Raw genomic sequence first — 20,117 nt, 5'->3', positions numbered from 1 at the left:
ACCATGACCCCTCCTCTGGGAAGCCCTCTAGCCTGGCTAGGGGCCCTACATATGTATTCTCATAGCACTTTACTGAGGTAAAATTTACATTTGAGGAAATTCACCCATTTTAAGTGTACAGTTTGATGAATTTTGACAAACGTAAGTGCTCGTGTAAGCACACCAAAAAGTTCCCTTGTGCCTTGGCTGTTTCCTTTTTTAAAAAAAAAAATTGTGGTAAAATACATATAACCATTTGGTGGCATTAAATACACTCACATTGTGTTGTGCCACTACCACCACCATCCATCTCCAGAACTCTTTTCATCTTGCAAAACTGCAACTCTGTACCCACTAAATAATAACTCCCCATGTCCCCTCCCTGTAGCCCCTGGCAACCACCATTCTACTTTCTGTCTCTCTAAATTTGACTTTGTGTGTGTGTGTTGTGTGTGTCTGTGTGCGGTAACATTTACTGTCTTAACCATTTTTAAGTGTACAGTTTAGTTGTGTTAAATAACAGCTTCTTTTTAAGGTACATTTAGGTTCAACTGTGAGTGCAGGAAATCCAAATAAGAGTAACTCTAACATGGTATTCCATGGCTGCTCTGACCGTTCTAACATCACTAGGAATCCAGGCTGTTGTACTTTGTGATGTGTAACATAAAACTTCTATCTCATGTGCCAAGATGGCTGCTCCAGTTCCAGCCATTGACTCCACATTCCAGCCAGCATGAAGGTGAAAGGGTTTGAAAAGCACACATTCTCCCTTTAAGAGCACTTCATAAAAATTGTACACATTATTTTGTGCTAATGTTCCATTGGACAGAATTTAGACACATGTGCACATCTTGCTGCAAGGGAGCTGGGAAATGTAGTCTTTATTCTGGACCATATAATCTAGTTCTAATTTGTGGGTCCTATTGCTGAGAAAGAAAGAGAGAATACATGTTGGAAAACCCTCAAGCAGTGTCTGCCACAGCTTCTCTGCCTCCTAGCACCAATCACTGCACTGAAATCAATTCCTCACTTCTTACTGGGCTGTAGATTCCTTCAGCCAGGGGCTATGTCTTTTACCTCTTAGCACAGCCAGGTACTTAACGTTTTTTGTACAAATAAATCATTCCAGCACTACTATCTTATTTTATTTTTTATTTTATTTTAATTTTGGCTGCACCGCACGGCTTGCGGGATCTTAGTTCCTTGCAGTGGGGGTGTGGAGTCCTAACCACTGGACAGCCAGGGAATTCCCCTATCTTATTTTTATTTATTTATTTTATTTTTGGCTGCGTTGGGTCTTTGTTGTTGCACATGGGCTTTCTGTAGTTGCAGCGAGCGGGGGCTATTCTTCATTGTGGTGCGCGGGCTTCTCGTTGCAGTGCCGTCTATTGTTGCGGAGCACAGGCTCTAGAGTGCAGGCTCAGTAGTTGTGGCACACGGGCTTAGTGGAATGTGGGATCTTCCCAGACCGGGGATTGAACCCGTGTCCCCTGCATTGGCAGGCGGGTTCTTAAACCACTGCACCACCAGATGCACCTCCCGTCCCCCATCTTATTTCAGAAATCAGAAAAATGAGGCACTGAAGGGTGAAGTGACTAGGGTCATCTAGCCCAGGTTCCCACTGAATTCAGGAAGTTGCTTTCCTGCAGGCTGGACAGGTGGCCTCCCCTGACCATGCCCACTGCCAGGCACTCCTGCCTCTGCAGCTGGGCGGCTCCAGCCATCAAAGGCCCCTTCCGGTGTAGAGCCACACTTGGTCTCCGCAGAACTCTCCCATTGGTCCTACACTGCCCTCTACAGCATGTGCCCACTTCCATAGCTTCCCTGCCCCCAGGTCTTCCCTTTGCCAGGCAAAGACGCCTCCCGGGAGTCTTCACATGACATGATACTCCTGAGGGGTGGGACACATTCGGGGCCTGAGAGCCCTGGGCAGGAGGCAATCCCACCTTTGTCCAGAAGCCCTGCTTCAGGGATAGCAGGAGGCAGCTGACGACCCTCACGCTTTGCCAGAACTCTGAAGGACTCCAGGCCCACTGATTCCTCAGCGGTAGATGAGGAAGTGCTTTACTCCTAACCTGGGACTTGCTTCTTTCACATGTAAAGACAAACCTGCCCATCACAACCCGGGAGCTGCAGACACAGTGAGGACAGGGACATCATGCTGGGGGCGGGGCAGGGGCTGGAGGATGTGTGTCACGGGTCCCCTGGACGCTGGGTACATTTATTGGTTGGCTAGAGAAAGTCCCTGCGTCTCCCCACGGTGACCCCCCTTGTTCTTCCCGAGGGAGCCGCTAGGTGTTGGGAAGACCCTCACGCTGCGCCGTGTGCAGGTGCTCCTGTCTCAGTGGACGGATGTGTGGAGAGGAGCTTCTTTCTCTTTCTACTGAGCAAGGATTCCATGCCCTAAGGTAAGGACCAAGATGGCCAAGGGGGATGTGGGGGAGGGGTGAGGAGGAATGGGAAGGGGCTCGGTGGGGTGGGCTCTGGGCATGTGTGCAGGAACCAGGGCCGGCCCCAGCCCTCTTTGTAACTAGCCAAGCCCCTGCAGACGTGCCGCAGCCCTCTTCAGCTCTCCTGACGTGACCAGGGAGGAACTGGCTGCCGTTGTGGACTGGCCCCGCGAGCCCACCGCAGCCCTGGCCCGCAGTCTTTCTGGGTTGGCTTGTGCTGTGAGGCCCGACGGCCCTGCCTTTAAATCATCGAACCCCTTCCCAGGTCCAGGCCTGTTCCTTTCTTCTCTGTCCCAGCCTTCCTATAGCCCCTAGGCCTCAGAGGCCTCTGTGTCTTCTGAAGCTAAGCCCACTCGCCGTGGCCTTGGGCTGTTCTCCCACAGGCGTGGCTGCAAAGAGACCCTTGTTGAGGGGCCGCTAAACTCTTCAAGGAAACAGTGCCAGGGTGACAAAGACCACACAGGAGGCTCACACAGGTGCCAGGGTCTCATGGCTTCTCACAATTGAGGCTGCACACTTGGCTTCCCAGTTCCTTCCAGAAAGACCTTCCAGCTTTAGCTCTTACTACCCCGAGGGTGGCATTTGAACTCCCTTCCCCTACAAAGGCTCTTCATTTTTTGGCTGCAAGCAGGGCAGAGCAAAAGGGCCCTGTGTCCAGGCTGGCTACACTGTCCTGAGTGGCCAACAGCCCATGTGGGGATGGGTGGGTCCCCGTGGTCGGTGACTTGGGCAGCTCCCTCTCTTCCTTGAGGGCTTCTCTTGCCCTCTTCCGGCCTGGCCACTACGGGGGTCACTGGCAAAGCTCAGGTATCAGTGGGAGGTGTCGCAAGAGTGGGAGTCAGTGGCGTGAGTTTAGATCCTGGGCCTTTAAGTAAATGCTCAGAAAAACCATCCTACCCAGCGCTAAATACCAAATGCGTCAGCTTCTGGGTAGTCACTACTGTCCTCCCCCAGATTCCCTTCTGGGGGCTGCCTCACTCTGGCAGCAACTGAGACCCAGAACCACCCTGTGATGCTGTTCTAGTCCCTTCTACCAGGGGGCGCTTTCTACTCAGTGACTTTTAGGGGAGGGAGCTGGGGACGGGCCTCAGTGTTCTCTCCCCACCCCCAGTGCTTTATGTGGCCATGTTGGAGTTAAGAAGAGATGCTTGTCCTCACACCTTGATGATGACGGCAGCTCCCGCGTACCGCCTCGCTTCCCGAGCCTCCCCTCTGTGCCCCTCTCTATAGCAGCTGTAAGCTGACGGGGCATTTCTGAGGACATCCAGACCCGAGAAGGCAGACTCCGTGCCTTAGTGCCTGTTAGCACGTTCTGGAACCAGCGCCATGCGGCTTGGCCCACACATGGGGCAGGTGAGTCCACAGAGAGGGAACATTTGTTTATTCGGGCAAATGTGCCGTGTTAGAGTGGTTCTGAGAAGCCGGGCATGCAGTGGTCCACCCCTGGGGGGCAGGGGGGAGGAGAAGGGCTGCAGAAAGCAGGGATGGGGGAGAGGAGGAGGTGGCGGGTCGGCCCTCAAGGCTAAGGGAGGGGGGCGGGCCTGGGGAGAGAGGAGCAAAGCAGAGACAGACAGGAGGACAGATTCCAGAGGCTTGGTTTTATTGTACAGTATTCTTTTTCCTCAGTGAGACGCCATAAGCTGGGGTGGCACTACACACGGTCACAAGACGGGGAAGAGCCGCCGGGTGCAGAGCTGGCTGCTGGGAAAAGCCACCCCTCGAGGCATGTCCACTTATGGGTATCACCCCACAGCCAGCCCCAGGCCCCCGAGAGGTCCCTGAGAAGGCAGGCCTCTGGGGCGGGGGCCTATCTGAAGGCTCGGGCACTGCTGGGGGAAGACGGAAGAGCCTCCTGGAGGAACACGTGGGCCGAACTCTGTGTGGCTCAACCAGGGGCTCCACCTGATTTACTGCTTCCAGGTCTGAGTTCTGGAAGCTCCTAGGAGCTTGGGATAGCCTGGGAGGGGGCCTGTCCTCCTCTGCTACCTCCCAGCTGCTGGCCGAGCCAGTGAGAGACACTAGCTCCCATTTTTAGCTTCCTCAGTGGGGGGAGGGATGATGGACCCTGCCTTCCACCTGCCTCACCAGCCCATCAGCACTGCTTCCCGGGCAGAATCTGCATTTTCACTGGACCAGACGCCGGGCCCAAGGCCCCTTGGGGACTTCTGTAGGGTAAGAAGGCGGCTTTTTTCTGTGACGGAAAGTGCTCGTGGAGACGCTCGGTTCTCTCCTCACAGGATGGGCCACAAACGCTTGGCAGCGCCCTCACATCCGGGGTCTTCAGGCGCCATCCCTACTGCTGAGGGATGTGCTAGGGCCAAACACACCCCTTCCCCTCCTCGCCCAGGTCTCTCCCAGGCCTCTAGTCCCGGTGGGCAAGGATGACCGGCCCCAGGGACTGATACCCCTCCCATCCCCTCACTCTCCATCAGGTCCCCAACCCTGGCTTCCCTTTTCGCAAACTGCCAAAGAAAAGGTAGGATAAGTCCTAAATAAACCAGACAGAAGCAGCTCTGGAACAAAGGATACAAATAGGCAGTGGCGTGCGGAGAGGGTAGGGGGTGGCAGTGGGGGATGGGAGATAATGGCATGCAGCAGTGGGATTCCTTAGGGGCGGTGGGGTCCCCACTTCTCCCCAAGGTGTGTGGGAGGTTGGGGGGAGGGGGGTCAACTGACTCCGAGAAGTAGGGTCTCTGGACTGGGCCTTGTGGCTTCCTGTATTCTCCATGGGCCCAGCCAGTCACAGGGAGATGAAATCCATGGCCTGCAGGAGGGGCAGCGAGAGCAGAAGCAGGAGCAGCCACGAGGTGTTCTGGATCAGCAGGCTTATGCCTCCGCACTTGACCAGTGTATCTGTGGACAGAGGACGGGGCAGAGAGGCAGGGCGGGAATGAAGAGCGGCCGGGACTCGGGCAGGCCCAGGCCCAGGGCAAGGCTGCTTTCCCTTGGGGAGGGTGGCGCCATGATGTCTTGGCTGGAACCAGGGCCAACCTGGTCTGACAGAACCAACCATCTTTCCCATTTGCAGGTTCCTGAGCCCTTGAACAAATATCATCACAAGGAAACTGTGGGTGAGGTAGCTAGTGCCATCCTGTTTTCCAGGTGGGGAGAAGGAGGTTTGGGGAGGCCAAGTGATTTGCCCGCAGTCATGGGGGAAGCGTCTGCCACACCACTCTGCTTGTCTGACTGTCCCCTTAGCCCTCCCCCCATTCATGCTGAAGGTAGCGATTCCCCCGGGCATAGGCAGCAGTGGGGGGAAGGGGAGAGAAATTATGGGGCCACTCCCTATTGTGGCCCAGCCAAGGGGACTGCCAGCTGTCCCAGCCAGCCCGTTCCTCCCCAGCCTGCCTCTCCCAGCTTCCTTGGTCTTGTTGGGGGTTTGCCTCACCTCTGAGCACAGAGACATTCCTGTTGGAGACGATGGGAGTCTGGCCAGAGAGGTGGAGTGCGCACGTGTAGGTCCCCTCATCCTTGGTGGTGAAGCCCGACAGGTAGAGGACCTTGAGATTGTACTTGCTGAAGAAGTTGGTTCGGGAGCGGTATGCGTGCTCAGGGACCCCAATGGTGCCAAAGAGCACGTGCTTCTTGGTCTCACGCGTCAGGCTGAACTCGTACTGAATGGGCAGGTTGGTGGTATTCTCATGGCGGCAGTCTAGACGAAGGCTCTGGTCCACCAGGCAGGCTGTCAGGCTGGTCACCTTCTGCCCACGGGCCACCTGTAAGACTGGCACCAGCAGTGCCCCCTCCAAGTTGGTGAGGACCTGTAGAGCAGGGGGCCTCCCATCCACGTTAACAGTAGAGAAAGGCCTGGCCAGGGAAGGGCACAGGGTCTGCTCTCTGAGCACCTCTCCCCGCCCAGAGGTCCCTGAGGGCCAGTCTACCTTCCCTACTGCAGGCCCCAGCCTACCTCCCTCTACTCCAGTCGTTGGTCCCACCAGTATTTTCCAGGGGCAGGAGCCCTTGGGGGAAGTTGATGCAACATCCTGGTTCACACTTGGAGATTCCAACTCAGTATGGGGCAGGCTCAGTGAATTGAGTTCCAAAAACCATCCCAGGCAGTCAGAAGATCAACTACGTTGCTCAGCTGACTTAGGGATAAAAGGAGCCCTCTCTCTCCCTTAGTCACCTCTACTTTCTGAGGTCATGAGGAAGAAGCTAGCTTCTCTGAAAGGAAGGCAGCCAGGGTGCTTGGAATCCCAGCCCTGCCCCTTGCCCGGTACCTGTCAGCAAGAGAGTGATGCCAATGGTAGGGTTCATGGTGCCGAGAGCTCAGTCCTGGATCTGGGGGTGCAACAGGATGGGAATCAGCCAAGAGGTGGGGCAGGTGTGCCCGCACTTACTGCCAGGGCTGGGGGCCCCTGGGAGACATGCCATAATGGCCACGGTGGGCATCCAAGCCCCTCTCTAGAGCCCTCTCCCTTCCCACCTCTCAGTGAATGTGACACTGCCACTCAGCCCTTCCCCATCTGGGAAAGCAAGGGGGTTGGAGAACACACCCTTCCGTGGTGTATATGTGTGCTGAACACTTACTAGCTGGGTGGCTTTGAGTAAGTGACTTTAACTTGACTGTTTCCTCTTCTTTCAGGAAGTCAGGGACTTCCTAATTTTTTAATTGTAAAATTTGCAGAACACCCAATTTATTATCTTCACCACTTTTAAGTGTACAGTCTCCAATCTCCAGAACCCTTTTCATCTTGCAAAATCAGAACTCTCTACCCATGAAACAAAAACTCCTCATTCAGGGCCTACCTATTTCTCGTTCAGAAGAAAATCCCCAGTGCCCAAACAGTTCCTGGCATACAACAGATGCCCGAAAGGTACTGAATGAACCTGGGCTTTAGATACCCACAGGGTTGTGATGGGGATTAAGAAAAATGACAAACATCTGGCACTGCTGGAGAGTAAGTGATCCACGGCCTTAGTCGCCGGCCTCTTAGACGAGCGTGGTCAGGTATGTGTGGGGCCCCAGGTAGGACCGTACTTGGCACACCGCTAAGGGTGTTCCCGACTGTGTGTGGGGAAGGCGACAGTGCCATCCTATTGCATAGGTTCTCTGCATCAGAACCAAGATGTTTCCAATTGTCCAGCTCTCTGGGCAGGATTCCTGGGCCTGCAGCTTTCCAGTCCAGCTTCGGTAGCCTCCCTGCCTAGGCTCTCTGCCCTGTCTTTTTTTTGCAGCCTAGGCTGAATCTATATCCCGGCGACGCGACACAGAGCGGGTAGCCTAGCCCGCCTGCAGCAGTGCTCGCCAGGGAGAGGCCACAGCAGGGGCGTGTGCCTGCGAGTGCGCGGGGCCGTGCCCTGGTGCGTGCGCCCTGCTGTGCAGGGCGCGCCGCTAGCCGCGTCTAGGGTCCCAGGCGCTCAGCCCAGTGGGGGGAGGGGGGGAGGGAGGGGCGAGACTGGGGCTGCCGGGTGCCTGCGGCTGCAGTCGGTTCCCTCTCAGACCCCTGCTGAGAGGGACCCGGAGGTGCCGTTGGGGAAGAAAGGGGGGTCGACATCTGGTTTAGATTAGCATACGCTGAGTTACAGAGGGGGTGGCGAGCTTGGGATCTAGGAGAGGAAGCGGGGGAAGCAGCGGCTAGAACTAGAAAGGAAGAAATGGGGCTGGGACTCAAGGGGATGTAGAGCCAAAGGGAGGGGTAGACAGCTGGAGGGGAGGTGCAGTCTGCCTTTCCTCGGCCTTGCGTCCCCGCAGCTCAGAACCCGGAGAAGCTTTGCGCTCCCTCCTCTCCAGCCCGCGTTCGACTAACCCCACCCTTATTCCGTGTCCCTATTCCAATCCTCTCCTTTCCCAATTGAGGTCCTTCTTCCCCCTCTCTCATCCGTTTCCAGTTCTCGCCTCCCCCGTCTGCCAGCCTTCCTCCCAGTCCCCGCCCCAGCCCCCGCCCGCAGCACTGCGGTTTCCCGTTCCTTGGATGCCCCGCACCCAGCCCGCAGCGAGGTCGCAGGGCAGAGATATCCTTCAGTTTGCGGTCCTCTGCTCCCCCAGTTTCACCGCCCCCCACCCCTGGTCCCGCCTTCGCAGGCTGGCTTTGGGGACGTCTGGCTGGAGAGCAGAACGCAAGGCTCTCCTTGGCGCCCTTCCTCCCGGTTCTCCTCCAGCACCCCAGCCCCAGGCGAACGTTCCCCAGCGGGCGAAAGTTTCCGCGGCCCCCGGCCTGCAGCAGTTGCGTCCGGCTCCTGCCCCTGCCTGGCAAGCAGCCCCCTCCTCAAGCACTGAGCGGCTCCTTCCCAGGGCGCCCTGCGACCGTTTTCCGAAGCCTCGGATCGGGAGGGCCTGCCTGGGCGCCAGGGGGCCTACTCTCCCTGCGCCCCGGGTCCCGCCCTGCCTCTGGCTCCTACCTGGGCTCCGGTTCTCGGCCGCAGCAGCCTCCTCCAGACGCGCTGCCGCCTCCAGTTGCTACACCCTGCCCGGCGCCCGCAGTTTTCACCAGGGGTGGGAGAGGAGGAGCGGGGAGGGCCCGGGGGCTCGGCCAATCAGAGGCTGAGTGGGTAGCGGAAAAAGGGTGGCAGAGGGAGGAGGAGGCGGTCCGATATTGGTGCGGGAGAGTGGCCATCCGCAGCCAAAGGGGGCCCTCACTGTGGCTGGCGGACCTGACCAGGGATGGAGGGGTTCAGGACCCTGGAGATCAGGGTGGGGCCGCTAGCCGCTTCCCAGAGCCCCGCCAAGATCGCTCCCCTTTTACGGCTTTAATCCTTTCTTCTGACCTAGGCTTCACAAGCCTGTGGGAAAACCAAGGGGTAAGGGATGGATGATGGAGGCCAGCAACTGAGCCCCCTTAGGCAGCGCCCATGCCTCCTCGTTTCCTTTTCAGCTGGAGCCCATCTCCACAGGAGCCGCCAGTGAGAGGTTTTTGGTGTCGCAGTATTCCAGGTTTTCTCCAAAGGAGGATGGTAGGGTGTTTTTCCACATTGGAGCAGCCCTTCAGAAGCAAGGCAGCACTGGTCTTTCCTGGTCCCCAGCCCTGCTCCACCCCCTCACCCAACCTAGAACACCCGGCCCTTCAGAGGCTTTCTGCTCTTGGGCACTGTCTCCCTCAGCTCCTGGGCTGGCACTTCCTGGTGCAGACAGCTAGAAGGTTCTTCTCAATTTCATGTACCCCTCCTGCCCCCACTCCCACCCAAGTCCTTGAGTACCGTCTTCTTGGTCTTCAGACAAGGGAAAGGGTGCCACCCTCTATCAAGCGTTCTGATGGGCACATTACATCCATGGCCACAATCTGCTGGGTTCATCTCAGCCCACTCTCCATCCCACTTCATGGTTAGTAAGTGGGAGAGCTGGCAGGTCGACTTGGGGTGTGGAGCCCCAAGTCCTCAGTGCTGAGCCACTCCACGGCTGCACCCCAGACCGGTGGGAGGGGGAAATTGTGGAACTGTGGGAAAGGGGAGGAGACAGGACCAACTAGAAAGGAATACCACGCTTTTAATCCCCTGGGGCACCTGTCCTTGCCCCATTAATTTGAAGTCATCAGAGGCCCTTGGATTTTTTTTTTTAACAGCCAGTGCTAATGACTTGTCTCTCCTAGCCACAGGTGAGGTGAAGTTTTTTGAACAAAGGTTTATTTGATTGAGTTGCATCCTTGTGGCCTCTTTGTGAATTCTGGTGGGGACATCCTGTGGGCTGGCTCTGCCCCCCGCCTACCCATTCTCCTATTCTTTCATAGACATTGGTTCTGGCTCCTTCCCTGCAGTTTCCATTAGTGTGATGGCACTGTTGGAAGCCATCCCTGGGCTTGCAAGTGGGAGATTAATTTCCCTCTCCCTCCCTTGGAGGTTAGGTGGCCTCCCAACGCTTACAATGATGGAATTTTCTAACTGGAACAAGCCTCGCAGATGGTCAAGTCCAGGGGCCCTTGGCTCTGCTAAAAAAACAGAAGCTCCTGGGGCACTTTATGAGAAATGCAGCTGTCCCTGCCCACCTGGGATCTCCCTAGTCTAGTAGTAGAGCTGCCTGAGTCTGCACTTTTCACAAGCTCCCAGGCCTGGGACCATCCCTCTTCAAAGATCAGGTGACCTGGCTTCTCATTGTCTGGAGGGTAATTTTTAAGGCCCTGGATGTCCTGGCCTCTGGCAGCTGACCTCCACCACCACCTCATCTTTCCCTTTCATCTTCCTGCTGCATTCAATACGTGCTAGCCTCCTCCTTGGCACTCCACGCAGTGTCTTTCCTGCTTAACAGCTTTCTGGTTCTCAGTCCAGGGATCTTTCCTATCAGAGCACAGTTGCTTTAGTTGCTTTAGCTTCAGCCTCACCACCCCCACCCCGCCACTGGAACACACACACACACACACACACAGATGGGGCTGGAGGTGGTTACTTTTTTTGGCAAGACATGAGGATACCCAGAGGCCCCTTAACTACCGGAGATATCTGGGCTCTGTCTGGACAAGACCTTGCATGCTCTGTTTTCCACTCTATGGCCCAGTCTCTGAGTGTTGTTGCTGGTTGGAAGGCCTAGCTGTGCTATTTTGATAAGTTTATGAGGACCTGGCCTATTTTCTGGGTCCCCAAGCACTTCACTTCAGGAAGGGGTGGGGAGTGTGGACTCTAGAGAGTGCGGCAATTGCGTGTCTGCTAAAGCAAGGTCTCCGGCTGGATGGAGTTAATGGCTCAAGTGAGACATTTAGGGGCTGGGATGGAACACAGGGTGGTGATGGGGAGGAGATTTAAAACTCCCATTTGCTAATGGCACAGGATAGGAGTGCTGAAAGCAGGAAGGGTTTAGAGGAATCCACCCAAGGCAAGATTTACTGGCAGACTGTGGCTGCCCTGTTGGTCCCTTAGATCTTTCCTCTCCCATCATCTCCAGTTGCCTCATCTAGAGACACATGGAGTAAATACACCTCTAAAAATGCACATTCTGGGACTTACCTGGTGGCGCAGTGGTTAAGACTCTGCGCTCCCAGTGCAGGGGGCCTGGGTCCGATCCCTGGTCAGGGAACTAGATCCCACATGCATGCTACAACTAAGAGTTCACATGCCACAACTAAGGAGCCCACCTGCCACAACTAAGACCCGGTGCAACCAAATAAATAAATAAATATAAAAAACAACCCACAAAGTAATAAAAATGCACATTCCTTTAGGATGACCAAGGGACTACCAGCCATTCACTCTTTTTATTTCCCTATTTCATCAGATTGTCTTTTTAATCACAGAGGTGGCAGAAGCCATCTCATCATTTTATAGCTGGAAAATGAGGCCCACAAAGGATAATGATTTGTCAAAGGTCAGACAAAGATTTTGGAGCACAGGCAAGACTAGCTAGATCCCAGATCCCCTGACTCCATGTACAGTGCTCTCCACTGCTCCCAGGGTGGGTCTTCAGACTTCTGCTAGACTGGCTTCCCTGGTGCATGGTGAGATGAGAGAAACAAGGCCGATGTGGGGTGCTCTGAACATAGCTGTCAGGTTGCTGCTTTGTTCTGATCACCTCCTATTCACTCTGTTGATAAGGGAGGATTCCCAGATTCCCACCCTAGGGTTTTGGAGATGGTTGAACACATGACCCCTGACACTGGACAGATGTGATTGACAGCAGTTTATTAGTCACCTGTACTCACAGCCCGGAGGAAGACACCACATGCCAGGCACTGCCACTCAGGAGCTGCACTCAGGAGCAGTGAAAAAGCGGGAGCTGTGAGGCAGGCTTTGTCGTACCCAAAGGGTGGAATGCTCATTTCCCGCAGGAGGATATGATTGGCTTGTTTGAATAATTCTGTGGGCTGGCAGGGAACGGAAGCCTGATTCTCAGGGATAAGCAGGGATTATACCTGGTCCCTGTGAAAAGGAGGGTTAATTGACCAGAAGAGCTTATCAGCAGAAACTGATAATTGGGAAGGAGAATTTGTGGTTAGGCCACTTGAGACCTTCCCAGTTGGATCACATGTTAAGACAGCTTTTGAGCCCTAATTTTGGGCTAATTGAGGCCACACACTGGCCCTTCCTTGCAATGGTCTATTTTTTCATTCTAAGGTTATACCTTTCCATTTTTTTGAACTGATGGTGGTAGGTGGTGTGTTTTTAATGTCCCTTCTAGGCACAAAAAGTGGTAACTTTCTGTTGCTCCCCAAACTTCTTTGGAAATATGAGTAGTCTGTGTAATTGAAAAATCTTGGAACCACTGCTTGACCCTCTGCTGCCTCTCCTAATCTCTAGTTGAGGTCAACTCCTTGCGTGAGATCACTCCCCGAAGAAATGCATGTTTGGTTGGAGAGTATGACAAAAAAGAGAAGTTTCTCTTAGAATGCAGGGCAGAGGGCGAGAGGTCAAAGCACCAATGGAGATAACACTTTCAACATTTATTTAAGAAGGTTTATTCATGAATGTTTAATCAAATAATTAAAAGACATTATTTTTTATTTTTAAAACTTTATTTCTTTACTTTTGGCTGCTTTGGCTCTTCGTTGCTGCAAGTGGGCTTTCTCTAGTTGTGGTGAGCGGGGGCTACTCTTCGTTGCAGTGCGTGGGCTTCTCATTGCAGTGGCTTCTCTCGTTGTGGAGCACAGGCTCTAGGTGCGTGGGCTTCAGTAGTTGTGGCACGCAGGCTCAGTAGTTGTGGCGCACGGGCTTGGTTGCTCCGCAGCATGTGGGATCTTCCCGGACCAGGGCTCGAACCCATGTCCCCTGCATTGGCAGGCAGATTCTTAACCACTGTGCCATCAGGGAAGTCCTGAAAGACATTATTGTTAGGCACAATGTTCTAGACACAGGACTAGACCCTGGGAATACAAAGATCAATAGAGCACAGCCTGCCTTCGAAGGCTTGTCCAGTGGGGGAGATGAAAATGGTAAATAGATAGTTAGAAAACAATAGGGTAAGTGCAGAGGTAGAGATGTGTGTAAAGTATTATGGCAGCTCAAAGAAGGGACAACTAATGACCCAGTCTGTCAAGAGAGGCCTTGTTGGAAGAGGGGAGACATGAACTGAGTCTAAAGAAAAATGGGAGTTACCCAGCTGCAGTAGATTACAGTACTGCCCTCCAGTGAATCATGTATCCTGATATCCATGCCCTCATGTGATCTCCATCTTCATTGACTCTGGACTTGGCCATGTGCCTTGCTTTGGCCAATGGGCTGTCAGCAAATGAGATGCAAGCAGAAGCTTGATAAGTGTTTGTACTTGGGACTTGCCTTCTTGGAATTCAGTTGCCACATGAGAAAGTTTGAGCAACCACGTAGAGAACTGAGGTGCCTCAGTTTGTATCAACCACCACTTGGGATCAGCTAGCCCCCAGTTAACCCGCCACAAGATCACAAACACATGTGTAATCCTAACTGATGCCACCAAGAACAGAAATGAACCACCCCCAGTAAGCCTACTAAGGTGGTTTTAAAACCTGGATAGAAATTCTTTGATCTTCCTTTCTCAAGAAGTGAAGTCTGTGTCCCACCTGAGTCTTAATGGATTTGTGACTGCTCCCACCGACAGAATATGACAGAAGTGATGCTAAAAGACTTTTGAATTTAGGTCTTAGAAAGGCCATATAGCTTTTACTTTGTTTTCTGGGACACTTGCTCTTGGAACCGCCATATGCGATGTCTGACGACCCTAAGGCTATGCTGTTGAAGCCCCCGTCCTGTGGAGAGGCACCATGTAAACACTCTAGACCCATGTGAACCTAGCTTTCAGAGTCATTTCAGCCCAGGCTCCAGTCATGTAGATAAAGAAGCTTCCAGACAATCCAGCCCCAAGCTGTTTGAGTTGTCCGCCTAACTGTCCGAGTTTTCAAGCTGAGGTCCCAGATATTGCGGGACAGAGACAAGTCTGAATTCCTGATCCACAGAATCCATGAACTTAATAAAACGGTGGTTGTTTGAAGCTGCTGTTTTAGGTGATTTGTTATGTAGCAATAGGTACCTGATACATAAATTGGTACCTAGAAGTGTGGTACCTAAATATGCTTTAAAAACCTAAACATGGGGCAGTGGCTTTGGAACTGGGTGGTGGGCAAAGGTCTGCATGATAAGCAGCAAGGAGGCTGTAGTGCAGGCTGGAGGGGCTGTGAATGAACTGGCGGGAGAGGCTGGGAAAGCAGTAAGGAAACTGTTTGGAGGCTGGACCAAGGGCGACTCATGTTATATACGGTGGAGAAACAATTGGCAAAAACATTGCTTTTGGTAACAGAAAACGCACCTACTGAGTGTGGATTTAGCTAAAGGGATCTAGAGACAGAATGCTGAAAGTGTCATTTGGGTGCTTCTAGCTGGCATGATAAGGTATTATAAGAGAGATGAGCTAAATGAGGATCTGTCCAGTTTGCTGAGATGGAAAAGAAACCTGGTCTCATTTCCAGTCAGCAGGCAATAGATTCTCAAAGTGAAAACTAGCCTAAGGGTAAAGATTAAATCAAGCATATGATTGTAGAAACTTCCTTCAGACTCCAGGAAGATTTAAGATGGTGCTTAGTAGACCTTCTCAGTTAAGAAAAAGTGCTTCTGAGAAAATTAAGGATGCTGTCCCATAGCAGAAATAGAGTCTTCTTGAAACTAATTATGCATGTGACTTTTGGTGCACAAAGTGAACCCAATAATACAGAAAACCCATAAAGTTTTAAAGAGTATTGTATTGGCAAAAACCTCTATCAGTTTGGACTCAAAGGGAATGACACAGTTAAAAATGAAAAGAGGCCTTGGGCCCCCCAACTATCTATGGACAGTAAGCTGGCCAATATTCACACAGGCCTTTTCTTATGGAAAAGAAAATCCTCTCAGAGGGCAGAACCAAGAGCCCAGAGGATATAACTAGAAGCCAAGGGGAACTGAGCTCTATTCAAGTAACATTCCCTGCCTCTGGAGTAGGGGTCCTGATAATAGTGCCTGGTTGGATTCCAGAATGGCTTTGAATTCCACGATTGCTATGTGCCTCCTGTTTCTCCCCCTTTTAAGGGGAGCATCTATTGAGGTTATCCTGTGCGTGACTTACCATTGTATGCTGGGCACGTGGGGAGCAGTTTTCTTGTCTTGTTAGCTCACAGACTTCTGGATCAAAAGGAGCCACACCCGAGGAGTTGTACCCCAGGAGATTCAGCCACATCCAGACCTGCTGCATGTTATGAGATCAAGGACTTTGAGCCTGCTGTCATGATTGGATACTACTTCGGGTGTTTTGGTAGGTGTATATTTCACATGTGGGAAGGGTGTGCATCATTAGGGGTAGAGGGCAGACCGTGGTAGATTGCTACCTTCATGGCTCTCCAGGGAGTCACACCTCTTCCATATTGATTCTGGACTCAGCTATATGACATACGTTGGCCAATGGGATTTGAGCAAATGTGATCAGGCAGAAACTTCATAAATGCTTGTGCATTAGGGCTTGCTGCTTCTTTTTTTTGTTTTCATTTTAACAGTTTTTAATGAAAGTTGTATGCAAGATTACTTTATTCCTGCATCTTCTCAATTGTTTCTTTCTTATATTTGCCCTTTTCCTTTCCTACTTGGTGAGATTTGGCTTTACATTCGAGGATCTTTCTGCGGTCTTTATCCAGCTTTAGTCCGGTGATAACCACCTTGCTGGAGTGAATGCCCACATGGACAGTCGTACCATTAGCCTTCTCCCACTGCACTTGCTCATTGCAGATGACATATTTCCTCCTGTAAACCTGGACTACTTTGCCAATTTGCTGCCCTTTGTAGTGCCCTCGTACAACCTGAACTTCATCATCCTTTCGGATGGGCATGGATCGAACATCGTACTTCTGTCTCAGCTCTTTAGAAAGAGGGGAAGACATAATCTTCCTGCGAATGTGGGAAGGTGCACTGAAATTCCTTTTCCGGTTTTCCATCAGTCAGAAGTCACAAAGGGATTGAACTTTATTTTGGCCGCTGGCACTTCAGTGATGGCTGTAAAAGGGAAGAGCGCTTGCTTCTTAGAACCCAGCTGCCACGTGAGGAAGCCCGAGCTAGCCGCATGGAGACAGCTGAACTGAAATGCTCCAGTTAACAGCCCCACCGAATTGCCAGGTATTGAGTGAGACGTTCTAAGTTCGTCCAGCCCCCAGTCCACCTGTCAACTGACAACAAATACATGGGTGAGCCCTGTAAGTCCGTATGGAGTACAGATAAGCCGTCCCAGCTGACCCCTGACCAAACTGCTGACTCACAGAATGGTTGTTGCCTTTAGTTACTAGTCCAAGTGGTTTGTTACACAGCAGTAGATAACAAATAAACCAGGTGAAGAGAAGGAAGGGCATTTAAGGTGAAGGAGAAGGCATGAACAAAGGCGTAGAGACAAAGCAAAGCAAAGCGGATGTGGGAAAATACAGGTGGTTTGGGGGTTGCCTGTGGCAATGAATGTTGAGAGGGATCGCTGGCGAAATGGGGAAGACCCAGTTGAGGAACGTGGGTAATGTGAGGTCATCAGAGTTTTATCGGAAGGGTGTGGAATGGCCAGAGAGATGCCTTCTTTCAAAAGATTACTCTGGGGCGGTGTAGGGGATTAACAGAGGGCCACATGGAGTGTCTCCTGCTCAGCTGGTCCTTTCGTCTTGTAGTGGGTTCAGAGCAGAGGTAGAGAGGCAGAAGGCAGCTTCTGGGGGAACAGGGTGGTGTGATAGACACTTCCTTGAGGTCAGGATCTGTGTCTGCCTTATTTACTGTTGTATCTCTAGGGCCTCCGGGTCCTAGCACAAAGCAGATTCTTAATAAATATTTTTGAATGAACATATAAAGAAATAAGAGCAATCAAGTATCGTCGGTGCTGTTTGTCAGGCAAAAAAGGGAGGAAATTCCAAGGAGAGTTTGGGAGAAAGAAGAAGAAAGGCGTTTCCAACAGAGGGAGTCTCAGAAACAAAGGCATGGAAGTGTGAACTGTGTCTGGGGAACAACACATTCTGAAGTTCTGTGTGGTTCACACATGGAGTGGGCAGGGGGAGTGGAGGGATGGTGCCTGAGATGTGGCTGGGGAGGGAGAAGAAGCCAGATCACAGAAGACTGGATTTATAAGGCTAAAGGTTTTAGACTTTATCCAGTAAGCAGTGGGGAGCCATGGCAGGCTCTGAAACAGGGAGAAGTGTGATGAGACTTGCTTTCTGGAGAGATGAGTGGAAACTGATGCGATGGTGTGGGATTGGAAGGATGCACAGGACTGGATGCAGCACAATTGGGACCATAGGAGTTTGGTTGAAGGGGATGAGGACCTGAAATGGGACAGGAGCAGTGGAGATGGAAGAGGTGGGACAGATGAGAGAGACCCACATGGGAGAATTCACAGCACACGGGCACTTCATAGGTGTGTTTGGTGAGGTCTGGCAAGAATTCCCAGGTTTTTGGTGTGGTTGCTCTGAAAGAAGAGAAGAGATGAGGCAGCTTTGGGGCAAAAGATCATGAGTTCAATGTCAGCCATGTTGAGTTTGAGGTCCTGTGGGACGCGCAGTGCAGAGGTCCAGGCTGGGGCTGAGGAGCAAGGTCTGAGCGGAGGGCAAATGTCTAGTAGGTGTTGGCAAATAGGTGGTAATGAGCGCCCAGGGGGCACCGTGGTCCTAGAAGAAAACAAAACCCAGGACAGGACCTGAAGGAGCACTGGTGTTTAAGCCACAAAGGAGTGTGAGGAAGTGCCAGGAGAGAGCCGCACCCCAGGAATGGGCAAGTGGTCAGTGGTGTCAAGTAAAGACTAAAACGCATTCATTAGACTTAGCCACAGGGTGGTCACCGGGTGAGGACAGTTTCAGAAGCTGGTGGGAGCTGAGGTCTGAGGTCATTGTTTAAAAATATAGGTTTTATTATTATTTAGGTATGGCAGGGCCAGCAGATGAGGAGATGACTACCAATGAAGAGGTAGTTGGTTATATTCATAGATCTCAAGAGGGATGCACGCCACTCTACGGGTGGTGGGGGGGCTGCACTGGGAGGCACTAGTGTTGGAGGCGGCGGCAAAGGGGAAATTGTGGGCAAGAGCCATTTTTGTGGTTTCTGTGGGAAGGGACAGATAAGGCAGATTAAACAGGTTTAGGATTGGCTAGTTTGAATAATCTCAGTGGTCTCTGGGGCACAAGGGTGTCTGCAGTTGGCTGGTACCTGGCCATGGGATGATTAGGGCAGGTGGCTAGTGATCTGGAATGTGAGAGCCTGATAAAGGAGATGGTTGAGGGTGTGGGCACCCTCAAACCCGATTGGTTAATTGAATTAGATTGGTTAATTTGTTTGGTTGATTGAATTGGTTGGTTTGCATTTGAAAGGTGCACTGGTGGGTGAGTGGTTTACTACTTCCAGGAATTGGCTGCCCCTGGGAGGGGCGGTCACCCCAGATGTCAAAGCATCAGAATACAGAAAATAAACTACCTGGTTAATATAGTCATGGGTTGGGCAGTGAGTCGGAAAAGACTGAGGATGTGAACCTTGTATGTGAGGGGCTGCTGGTGGTTTCCTCTTCTCTCATAGGTGGCTAGAGGTGGTGAGGGGGGTTGCTGGTTTCCAAAGCAAAGGACTGGAGTCTCCCATGAAGGTCAGGACCTGCCCGCTGGTGAGATCTTGCTCGTGCCCATCTCCTGGGCAGCAGCGCCTGGCAAAGATGCTTGAGAGCATGGGCTGTGGGGCTGCTGGGCTTTTTCAGGCTCAACCTCAGGGTTTTGGCTTGGCTGAGCTCAGCTCTTCTCAGTCTGCACAAAGTCAGAGGAGGGCCAGAAAGGGCTGTCTGAGAGGTGAGAATAGCCCCCCTGAGTCCTGACTCAGTCTCTCCAGTAAAGGGAAAACGGATTAGCAGTTTTTTGGCGGGTACCGCTGTGCCTAGGGATAAACAAGACTCATCCTTGTGGAATGTGAGCAGAGTTAGCATTTTTTTTTACTGGCTTTTGGGGAAAACAAAAAAATACGGGCAGAGGTCCCACAGCTGTCTGAAGCCACCTCCACCTTAACTTTCCAGAGCCAGGACACATCTTGGGCAAAGCTGCCTTGTAAGCAAGCTGTTACCTCCTGACTCGCAAGCTCATAATATGTTAACTCCTTCTGAAGAGGCTGACAATTACTCAACACCCCTTTCCAGCTGGCTTCAGCCAATAGAATGGCGGCATGCAAATACAGCATCCTGCAGCTACTCTGGGTCAGGCTAATCCAAAGTAGGAGGAATTTTCTCTAAGAGGGGAAATTCAACTCTTAGACGGGGAAAATGAAAAAAAAATAGAAATCTTTTCTTTATGTTGGAGGCATTTCTGCTGCTCGTTGGCAGGAAGGAAGGGAGGAGAATGTCGATGGGTATTCTTTTTTCCGAATGCACTGAGTAGGAAAGCATGTGTTTCAGCTTCTCTGGTGAGAGCATGAGGTACAGTCCAGGAGTCCGTGTGATGCTGTGTGTGTGTGGGGGGGGCAGTGGTGGTGGCTGGAGCTCTCTGTTCACTTAGACACTCCCCCCAGCCCCTCTCTTCAGCTTTCCCAGGAAGATCTCTGTCCATCCAGCCTTCCAGGAGCTATTGGAGGAATGGGTAGACCTGGGTGGGGAGTGACTCCGAGTACAAAATCTTTCTTAGCCCAAACCCTGGGAGTCATCCTCTCTTGCTTTCACCCCCATAACCAGCCTTTCCTCTGAGTTTGAGTTCTACCTGTAAAATGCTTCTTGGAGGCAGCTCTTCTTTCCACCCTCATTGACACAGCCCTAGCGCTAGTACTCATCTTCTCTCACTTGGAGTATTGCAGTAGCCTGCTAATTGGTCTCCTGATGCCAGTTTGTTGCACATTGCTCCACAGTGCTACCAGAGT

General features: G+C 52.2%; 1 protein-coding gene, 1 long non-coding RNA gene and 1 pseudogene across 2 annotated transcripts; 1 reads left to right on the top strand and 2 right to left on the bottom strand.

The window, feature by feature from the left end:
- The first annotated feature begins 2,234 nt into the window (after positions 1-2,234).
- LOC114886383 lies at positions 2,235-4,253 on the top strand. Its single transcript, XR_003791334.1, has 3 exons — positions 2,235-2,387; positions 3,660-3,782; positions 4,056-4,253. It is a non-coding gene; the product is annotated as an uncharacterized LOC114886383 (long non-coding RNA).
- Positions 3,794-8,847, bottom strand: THY1 (Thy-1 cell surface antigen). The gene is made up of 4 exons (XM_029206811.1): positions 8,772-8,847; positions 6,650-6,710; positions 5,818-6,153; positions 3,794-5,282 (listed from the first exon to the last, which is right to left on the bottom strand). The coding sequence occupies exons 2-4, from the start codon at positions 6,684-6,686 to the stop codon at positions 5,170-5,172; spliced, it is 486 nt and encodes a 161-aa protein (XP_029062644.1). The 5' UTR covers positions 6,687-6,710; positions 8,772-8,847; the 3' UTR covers positions 3,794-5,169.
- Positions 8,848-15,808: 6,961 nt separating this feature from the next.
- Positions 15,809-20,117, bottom strand: part of LOC114886870 — an 82,474-nt pseudogene continuing 78,165 nt past the window's right edge.

The sequence above is a fragment of the Monodon monoceros genome, unplaced genomic scaffold (genome assembly GCF_005190385.1).
Source record: "Monodon monoceros isolate NGI ecotype Baffin Bay Population unplaced genomic scaffold, NGI_Narwhal_1 Super_Scaffold_7, whole genome shotgun sequence".
Lineage (NCBI taxonomy): Eukaryota > Metazoa > Chordata > Mammalia > Artiodactyla > Monodontidae > Monodon > Monodon monoceros.
This window is presented reverse-complemented; position numbering and strand designations above follow the sequence as displayed.